The sequence below is a fragment of the Silurus aristotelis genome (genome assembly GCF_946808225.1).
Source record: "Silurus aristotelis genome assembly, chromosome: 29".
NCBI classification, from domain to species: Eukaryota; Metazoa; Chordata; class Actinopteri; order Siluriformes; family Siluridae; genus Silurus; species Silurus aristotelis.
This window is the reverse complement of record NC_139602.1, coordinates 11,919,315-11,929,314: the sequence shown is the minus strand read 5'-3', so window position 1 is coordinate 11,929,314 and position 10,000 is coordinate 11,919,315. Positions and strand designations below refer to the sequence as shown.

General features: G+C 37.6%; 1 protein-coding gene and 1 long non-coding RNA gene across 3 annotated transcripts in view; one reads left to right on the top strand and one right to left on the bottom strand.

The window, feature by feature from the left end:
• alas1 (aminolevulinate, delta-, synthase 1) overlaps window positions 1–9,057 on the bottom strand; it is a 14,873-nt gene extending 5,816 nt beyond the window's left edge. Inside the window, exons 1-6 of one of the 2 annotated variants that reach the window (XM_083535536.1) lie at window positions 8,896–9,057; window positions 5,728–5,931; window positions 5,347–5,520; window positions 5,075–5,191; window positions 394–616; window positions 109–293 (exon numbers count right to left, since the gene is read on the bottom strand). In XM_083535536.1, coding sequence (XP_083391662.1) covers window positions 109–293; window positions 394–616; window positions 5,075–5,191; window positions 5,347–5,520; window positions 5,728–5,917 — 889 coding nt within the window. In that variant the 5' untranslated portion in view covers window positions 5,918–5,931; window positions 8,896–9,057. Of the gene's footprint in view, window positions 1–108; window positions 294–393; window positions 617–5,074; window positions 5,192–5,346; window positions 5,521–5,727; window positions 6,507–6,567; window positions 7,179–8,895 lie in introns of those variants that run through there. The other variant, XM_083535537.1, reaches the window with a different exon arrangement.
• Window positions 7,453–8,228, top strand: LOC310722814. The gene is made up of 2 exons (XR_014532503.1): window positions 7,453–7,793; window positions 7,826–8,228. It is a non-coding gene; the product is annotated as an uncharacterized lncRNA (long non-coding RNA).
• Window positions 9,058–10,000: the final 943 nt, after the last annotated feature.

Sequence of the window (10,000 nt, the reverse complement as noted above, 5' to 3'; positions counted from 1 at the left end):
TAATAATAATAATAACCCCCAAGTGAGAAAACGTTCACAACCTCAGAAAACTGATCACACCACAAATAATAACAATAATGATAATAAATTATTAATTATGATAATTACCTGGCAGCATTTTGGCCAGAGTGAACAGTGTGGAATCGTTGGCGACAAAACAGGAAGTGAAAAGCAGTGCTGCGTCTTTTCCATGAAGGTCTGCGAGCTCGTGTTCCAGATCCACGTGAAATTTACTCGTCCCCGATATGTTCCTTGTCCCTCCGGCCCCTGAGCCGTGTTTCTGTAGTGTATCCCTGCAATAAATTAAACCATGATCACACAAAGTACATACAGTAATGTATTAAGTTCATTGTGTTGATTAAAACCAGATAAAGCCACGACGCAGTGACTCACATGACGGTCTGGACGACCCGTGGGTGGCGACTCATCCCCAGGTAATCGTTACTGCACCACACAGACACGTCTCGTTTATAACTCAGAGACTCCGAGTAATCGTCCGCCATGGGGAACTCGGTCGCACGCCGGTTCACCGTCTTAAACACGCGGTACGTGTGGTCGTTTTTCTTCGCCTCGATCTTCTTCTCGAAGAATTGGTCGTAGCGAAAGTTTGAGACGGCTGGAAAAGAAGTTCCTGATTACTCACAGACCAGGACACGACATTCTGTTCACTACAACCAAAAACCTTCCAGTTTTTAATCACTTACAAACTTAACGGTAAACTGTGGCTAACTAACATCAAAACAAGCTGCATTTGTTTATTTAAATTCCATTTCAGCTTAAAAAAAAAAAAAAAAAAAAAAAAGGAAAGAAATTTCTATAATTTATCAGGTAAATATTAATACGTTAGCCGGAACTATTTTTTATACAAAACACACGATAAATAAATATACATAAATAGATATAGGATTAAATTTAAAGCTTAAATACTTTTGCTGAATAAACAGTAGTTTAGTGGTGTATAGTAAAGATCAGTGTAGTAGAGATAAACAGAACCAGGGTTGTGTTGGGAAGTGCAGTAAAGTTTAATAGAGTATAGCAGGTTATAGTTAATTTGTAGAATTGAATATGGTTGAGTATATTAGAGTATTAAATTTGAGCACACTGAAGTATTTGAATATTGTAAAGTTGAGTATAGTTGAATATGCTTGAGATGTGAATAGTAAGAGTATACCAGAGTTCATAATTATAGAGTAAAGCACAGTGGAATTGAGTTAACTATAGTGAAGTATAGTGGACTGTAGTTAAGTATAGTAGCATACAGCAGAGTATAGTAGAGTGGAGTATAGTATAGAGTATAGTAGAGTGGAGTATAGTATAGTAGAGTGGAGTATAGTATAGAGTATAGTAGAGTGGAGTATAGTATAGTAGTATACAGCAGAGTATAGCAGCGTATAGTAGAATATAGTAGAGTGGAGTATAGTATAGAGTATAGTAGAGTAGAGTATAGTATAGTAGAGTGGAGTATAGTATAGAGTATAGTAGAGTAGAGTATAGTATAGTAGAGTGGAGTATAGTATAGAGAATAGTAGAGTGGAGTATAGTATAGTAGAGTGGAGTATAGTATAGTAGTATACAGCAGAGTAAAGCGGCGTATAGTAGAATATAGTAGAGTATAGTAGAGTGGAGTATAGTATAGCAGAGTGGAGTATAGTATAGCAGAGTGGAGTATAGTATAGCAGAGTGGAGTATAGTATAGCAGAGTGGAGTATAGTATAGCAGAGTGGAGTAGAGTGGAGTAGAGTGGAGTATAGTATAGTAGAGTGGAGTATAGTATAGCAGAGTGGAGTATAGTATAGCAGAGTGGAGTATAGTATAGCAGAGTGGAGTATAGTATAGCAGAGTGGAGTAGAGTGGAGTATAGTATAGTAGAGTGGAGTATAGTATAGCAGAGTATAGTATAGCAGAGTGGAGTATAGTATAGTAGAGTGGAGTATAGTATAGCAGAGTATAGTAGAGTGGAGTATAGTATAGTAGAGTGGAGTATAGTATAGCAGAGTATAGTAGAGTGGAGTATAGTATAGTAGAGTGGAGTATAGTATAGAGTATAGTAGAGTGGAGTATAGTATAGTAGAGTGGAGTATAGTATAGTAGTATACAGCAGAGAATAGCGGCGTATAGTAGAATATAGTAGAGTGGAGTATAGTATAGCAGAGTATAGTAGAGTGGAGTATAGTATAGTAGAGTGGAGTATAGCATAGCAGAGTATAGTAGAGTGGAGTATAGTAGAGTGGAGTATAGTATAGTAGAGTGGGGTAAAGTATAGTAGAGTGGAGTATAGTATAGTAGTATACAGCAGAGTATAGCGGCGTATAGTAGAATATAGTAGAGTATAGTAGAGTGGAGTATAGTATAGCAGAGTATAGTAGAGTGGAGTATAGTATAGTAGAGTGGAGTATAGTATAGAGTATAGTAGAGTGGAGTATAGTATAGTAGAGTGGAGTATAGTATAGCAGAGTATAGTAGAGTGGAGTATAGTATAGTGGAGTATAGTATAGAGTATAGTAGAGTGGAGTATAGTATAGTAGAGTGGAGTATAGTATAGCAGAGTATAGTAGAGTGGAGTATAGTATAGTAGAGTGGAGTATAGTATAGAGTATAGTAGAGTGGAGTATAGTATAGTAGAGTGGGGTATAGTATAGTAGTATACAGCAGAGTATAGCGGCGTATAGTAGAATATAGTAGAGTATAGTAGAGTGGAGTATAGTATAGCAGAGTATAGTAGAGTGGAGTATAGTAGAGTGGAGTATAGTATAGAGTATAGTAGAGTGGAGTATAGTATAGTAGAGTGGAGTATAGTATAGCAGAGTATAGTAGAGTGGAGTATAGTATAGTAGAGTGGAGTATAGTATAGTAGAGTGGGGTATAGTATAGTAGTATACAGCAGAGTATAGCGGCGTATAGTAGAATATAGTAGAGTATAGTAGAGTGAAGTATAGTATAGCAGAGTATAGTAGAGTGGAGTATAGTATAGTAGAGTGGAGTATAGCATAGCAGAGTATAGTAGAGTGGAGTATAGTAGAGTGGAGTATAGTATAGTAGAGTGGAGTATAGTATAGTAGAGTGGAGTATAGTATAGTAGTATACAGCAGAGTATAGCGGCGTATAGTAGAATATAGTAGAGTATAGTAGAGTGGAGTATAGTATAGCAGAGTATAGTAGAGTGGAGTATAGTATAGTAGAGTGGAGTATAGTATAGAGTATAGTAGAGTGGAGTATAGTATAGTAGAGTGGAGTATAGTATAGCAGAGTATAGTAGAGTGGAGTATAGTATAGTAGAGTGGAGTATAGTATAGTAGAGTGGGGTATAGTATAGTAGTATACAGCAGAGTATAGCGGCGTATAGTAGAATATAGTAGAGTATAGTAGAGTGGAGTATAGTATAGCAGAGTGGAGTATAGTATAGCAGAGTGGAGTATAGTATAGCAGAGTGGAGTATAGTATAGCAGAGTGGAGTAGAGTGGAGTATAGTATAGTAGAGTGGAGTATAGTATAGCAGAGTATAGTATAGCAGAGTGGAGTATAGTATAGTAGAGTGGAGTATAGTATAGCAGAGTATAGTAGAGTGGAGTATAGTATAGTAGAGTGGAGTATAGTATAGCAGAGTATAGTAGAGTAGAGTATAGTATAGTAGAGTGGAGTATAGTATAGAGTATAGTAGAGTGGAGTATAGTATAGTAGAGTGGAGTATAGTATAGTAGTATACAGCAGAGAATAGCGGCGTATAGTAGAATATAGTAGAGTGGAGTATAGTATAGCAGAGTATAGTAGAGTGGAGTATAGTATAGTAGAGTGGAGTATAGCATAGCAGAGTATAGTAGAGTGGAGTATAGTAGAGTGGAGTATAGTATAGTAGAGTGGGGTAAAGTATAGTAGAGTGGAGTATAGTATAGTAGTATACAGCAGAGTATAGCGGCGTATAGTAGAATATAGTAGAGTATAGTAGAGTGGAGTATAGTATAGCAGAGTATAGTAGAGTGGAGTATAGTATAGTAGAGTGGAGTATAGTATAGAGTATAGTAGAGTGGAGTATAGTATAGTAGAGTGGAGTATAGTATAGCAGAGTATAGTAGAGTGGAGTATAGTATAGAGTATAGTAGAGTGGAGTATAGTATAGTAGAGTGGAGTATAGTATAGCAGAGTATAGTAGAGTGGAGTATAGTATAGTAGAGTGGAGTATAGTATAGAGTATAGTAGAGTGGAGTATAGTATAGTAGAGTGGAGTATAGTATAGCAGAGTATAGTAGAGTGGAGTATAGTATAGTAGAGTGGAGTATAGTATAGAGTATAGTAGAGTGGAGTATAGTATAGTAGAGTGGGGTATAGTATAGTAGTATACAGCAGAGTATAGCGGCGTATAGTAGAATATAGTAGAGTATAGTAGAGTGGAGTATAGTATAGCAGAGTATAGTAGAGTGGAGTATAGTAGAGTGGAGTATAGTATAGTATAGAGTATAGTAGAGTGGAGTATAGTATAGTAGAGTGGAGTATAGTATAGCAGAGTATAGTAGAGTGGAGTATAGTATAGTAGAGTGGAGTATAGTATAGTAGAGTGGGGTATAGTATAGTAGTATACAGCAGAGTATAGCGGCGTATAGTAGAATATAGTAGAGTATAGTAGAGTGAAGTATAGTATAGCAGAGTATAGTAGAGTGGAGTATAGTATAGTAGAGTGGAGTATAGCATAGCAGAGTATAGTAGAGTGGAGTATAGTAGAGTGGAGTATAGTATAGTAGAGTGGAGTATAGTATAGTAGAGTGGAGTATAGTATAGTAGTATACAGCAGAGTATAGCGGCGTATAGTAGAATATAGTAGAGTATAGTAGAGTGGAGTATAGTATAGCAGAGTATAGTAGAGTGGAGTATAGTATAGTAGAGTGGAGTATAGTATAGTAGCATACAGCATAGTATAGCGGCGTATAGTAGAATATAGTACAGTATAGTGGAGCAGAGTATAGTATAGCAGTGTGAAGTATAGTAGAGTATAGTGGAGATCAGTATATATGGGGTGGGAAGTTGTACGGTGTAGTATAGTAGAATTAAGTATAGAAGAGTATAATGTGTGGAGATGATGTACATTTGGGCATGTTCTCCTGCAGCAGATGTGAAACCCTGGTTGGACGCTGCTTCATCAGTTTCTTCATCAGATTCCCGTCAGGTTTCACACTCTTCACCAGCTCCAGTGCTGACACATCTGTAACAATAAATACACAAAAATCACACACGAACACAAACACAATGATAAACACAAAGACTGAAACAAATCCCGCATTTAACCAATTGAAACACAAAATGCGCTCAACCAATCAGCACACACTTGTTTACACGTGTAATTAAAAAGTTGTGGACCTTGCTGCAGCGTGCGGATTTCGGACACGTCCTCCTGCAGCTCCATGCTGGCCTCTCGCACCACACCGCTGTTCTTCTGCCCCATTTCACCAGCCAGGAAGGGGCATTTGGACGCTGTTGCTCCAGGTAGAGGTTTGGGGTGACCAGCCGGCATTTCAAGGTTTTTTTGAGCATCTATATAAATATATGAATAAAAAAAACACTTATTTGTAAACACAAACATTTCAGTACAGATTTATAATGACACTTTATACAGCTAGCTAAAAATTAAAAAACCCTGACTAGCGACACTGAAGTGGCAGAAGATCAGTTATTTGGGATAAATTATGCTGAACAGAGCTGATTAAGTTGTGATCCAGGTTCTCCATGTGATCCTTTTACCCATGCTGATGATATCATCACTCTTCTGGAAGGTGGAGGAAGAGGAGCAGATGGTGCGGGCAAGCGGTTTGGATGCCAGGTCCATCATGACGGGGCATTTCACAGCGTAGCTCACCAGGGTCTTCCTCGCCTGCTGGAAGAAAGTCTGGGGGACGTGGGACAGGAAAGGACAGCGGATGATGGCGTCCATGACGGTGTCCAAATCTAGAAATAAATATAATTTTAAAGGAACCTGGTATGAAGTTTCTGCGGTTTATTCATGGCGAGTTTGTTTTTTCTTGAACAAGTTCTTCCTTCTGATCAAAACACTTTCCTTTTACTTGCAAGTTCCTGAAACCATAACCTTTTATTCCACAGTAGAATAAGAGACAGGATAAAGATCAGGGTGGTGGAACAGGACAGGTCATGTTTTAGACAACATCTGTTTAAACATGTGAGCCAATTAACAGATTAACAGCGTGATGAAACAGTCAGAACCTGCACACGTACGCTGTAGAAGATCAGCAATTAAACACCTTAAATCTTCTTTGATGAAAAAAAAAAAAATCCTTACCACTTTTGAAGTGACTACTGTGGATGGCGTTGATTGCTGAACAGCCAACATAAACAGGGAGGGGCTTTTTAAGGGAGGGGTTAAAACCGGTAAGTATTCGGTGCAGATATTTAGAACACTGCAAATCCATATATGGTCATCACTTCCTGGTATATAAACCCCTGTTCCTTGTTCCCCTATGTGATGATCTCCCTGTTCTTTCAATTTCACTGTTTATTGCTTATGACTTTAAAGGGATTTTTTTTTTTCCACACATTTTTTGACACTACACAAGTCTTTAAATTCACTCACACACACAATGGTAAAGTCATCAGGAAGCTGGTGTAGTTAAATAAAGAAACAGGAGGAACTGATGTAAAAAGGTGAAGTGAAAAGGCACGAATAGGAAGTGCGAGTTTGGGAACAGGTGATCAGTCACAGTCCAGGGAATCAGAACAGGAAACTGACCATATATGGAGGAAACAGTGATCATTAATGTGAATATTAATATAGGAATATATTTAGTTGTCATGCATTGGTGAAAGTTATAATGAATAATAGATATGTTATAACTTACTTATTAAACTATAAACACATAGTGATTTATTACTATATAATATATTAATATGTAAACTCTGAAATGAGAAACATTGTATTTATGTTTAGTGTTTGTTTGTATTTGTGTGCGCATGTGTGTGTGTGTGTGTGTGTGTGTGTGTGTGTGTGTGAGAAATTTCACCATGAGGGACAGTTATTGTAAAACAGGACATGAGGAAAACCTGAAGTTGCGTGACCTGAAGAGCAACTGAAGGCAACCTGCATCTGTTCCACATTAAAAGCTTCTGTTAGTTGTGCATTAAATAATCACAAACTTTAAAACCTGCATGTTTTTTCATGTTCGTTATGTGGCTCGCTCCCACGTGATCACGTGACTCCTAGTCTGGTGGGGGAATTAAATTAGGATCTCCAGGCCTCAGAGAGGGGAATGTAATCACAGCAGTCTCCAGAGAGACGGGTGTGTCCTTCTCCAACATCAGAGAAGAGGAAAAACCCCTTTGTGTAGACTATGCGAGAGTGAACAGTGTGGGTTCTCAGGTCTGCAGGAGTGTGTGTTCAGTTCATGATTAAACCCTGGTAGACCAGGAGTTAGTCTTCAACACAGCTCAGTACAATCAGATGATCATCTTGTTAATGCTGTTCGAGAAGAAGGACACGGCCTTAAACACATCAAACCACACCGATCACGTGACACGCACAACATCGTCTGGACATCTGCGTCCGCGTAAATACACACCCAAAGACCATGAGCAAATCTTCTGCTCAAGGTTCCTTCCTTTTTATGGATCAGGATTTAAAATCTAAATATTAAACAATTTACGCCATTCAATAAAGCGTTTAATTAATTAGTCATGACTGAGATTTAGTGCTTCAGGTTCTGATTCCGTACTTGGAGTCAGGAATGTCCATTGTTCCAGTGAGTGCTGTAGAGTGTGTGTGTGTGTGTGTGTGTGTGTGTGTGTGTGTGTGTGTGTGTGTGTGTGTGTGTGTGTGTACGCACGTATGTAGGTACGTGTGCAAAACAAGTGGTATCTATTTATATGCACCACACAATACTCAGGCTCCATAAACAATCCTGAACAGATCTTTTTAATATTAAATGACTCTGTTCTACACGTTTTTTTTTTCTTTCCTCAAAACAAAACAGGACGTGGCAATAAACACAATCGAGCCTCTGATTACAAAATCACTGAATGATGAACTGATGGTCCTTCAGCACTGAGGATTTCAACATGTGGTTCAATCTGACTTCATACAGTGATTAAGTGAATAACACACAGATCATCACGTTTGTACACAGATTTTTTTTTACTCTTTTCACTGTAAAAATCCCTCCATAAATTACTCATCTTTAATATTTAACCTTGAAAAATCCTCTTAGTTTATAACGATCAGGGCGTGAGAGATCTTCGTCACAAAACCACCAAAACTCTGATCTTATCATCAAATCCACTTGTGTGAGTGAAGAATAAAAGCGATTTTAACTCTTTAAACCTCCTGGGTTTTATTTCCACACACACACACACACACACACACACACACACACACACACACACACACACACACACACACACACACAGGAGGAAAACTGTTCATTAATATTATAATCATTACATTTATTAACTTTACTCATCATACACTATATATATATATATATATATATAAAATACAATTTATTAAATAATATTCACACCTGAGATCAGAATTACAGTCATTAATCTTTAATTATTGATTATAAAATCACCATTAAAACAGTGATCACACATTCACACTAATTATTATGAATTATTTTTATTATTTTTATTATTATTTTATTTTATGAATGTTATTTTTATGATGAATGTTCTGAGTCATTTATCCTCCCGAACCCATAACCCTGTTAATAAACCAGTCTGATGATTAAAAGATGATTTATTGAATAATAAAGTGATTAATAAATGAAACAGGTGTAAAATCTCTGTGGAAATGAATGAAGTAAAAGATTTAGCATGCTAGCACAGAGTACCTCAGAGTAGCCTAGCTTAGCATAGTCAGGGTTCATGAGGGTTTCAACGTCACTGCGCAGGTAAAACACTCACCTGAGGATGTGTTCCTGTGGACAGTGAACTTGAGAGAGATTTCTCTCTGATTAGTTTGGAGATACGGTGAGATGAAGCTGAAGGTGAAGCTGAAGCTGAAGGTGAAGGTGAAGAAGATCCTCTCGTTATCCTGCACTGAGGACGAACGCTAGGGCGCGAGCTGCAACATCGGCTTTTATACTGCCGCGAGATCTCGCGAGACGTGCACGGCGAGGGCAATGCGCATGCGCACGGAGTACTGCCTTAAACACGATTAAGAAATGATCTGATCTGATTCTGTCTAATGAGCTGATCTCTGATGATCTGATCTCTGATGAGCTGATCACTGATGAGCTGATCTCTGATGATCTGATCACTGATGATCTGATCTCTGATGAGCTGATCTCTGATGATCTGATTCTGTCTAATGAGCTGATCTCTGATGATCTGATCTCTGATGAGCTGATCTCTGATGATCTGATCTCTGATGAGCTGATCTCTGATGATCTGATCTCTGATGAGCTGATCACTGATGATCTGATCTCTGATGAGCTGATCACTGATGAGCTGATCTCTGAGATTTAGTGGGATTAGAATGTTTCATTTATTACTATATTATAATCCATATTTTATTATATAAAAAAAAATCAAGGATTAAAAAAGTTCTTCAATCAATTAATTAATAAACCATCCAACCATTCAAACAAACAAACAAACAAACAAACAAACAAACAAACAAACAAAAATGCACCCACTGCCTGTGAGCTTTAAGAGTCATGAAGGTGACAATAATAACAATAACAACAACAATAACAACAACAATAACAACAATAACAGAAGCAGAAGATTATAAATTCATTATAAAACATTTAAAATAACGATTATTTTCTCTTTGAGGATGTAGAATCTGTGAACTTTATATGTTTTTCATGAGATAATGATATTGTGAGGAGTTGGACACACACACACACACACACACACACACACACACACACACACACACACACACACACACACACACACACACACACACACACACACACTCTGTGTGTTTCCTTTTAATTCCACATCCGCATTCCAAGAAATTCTTCGTGAGACCAAACTATTCCCTCTCACGCACACACTT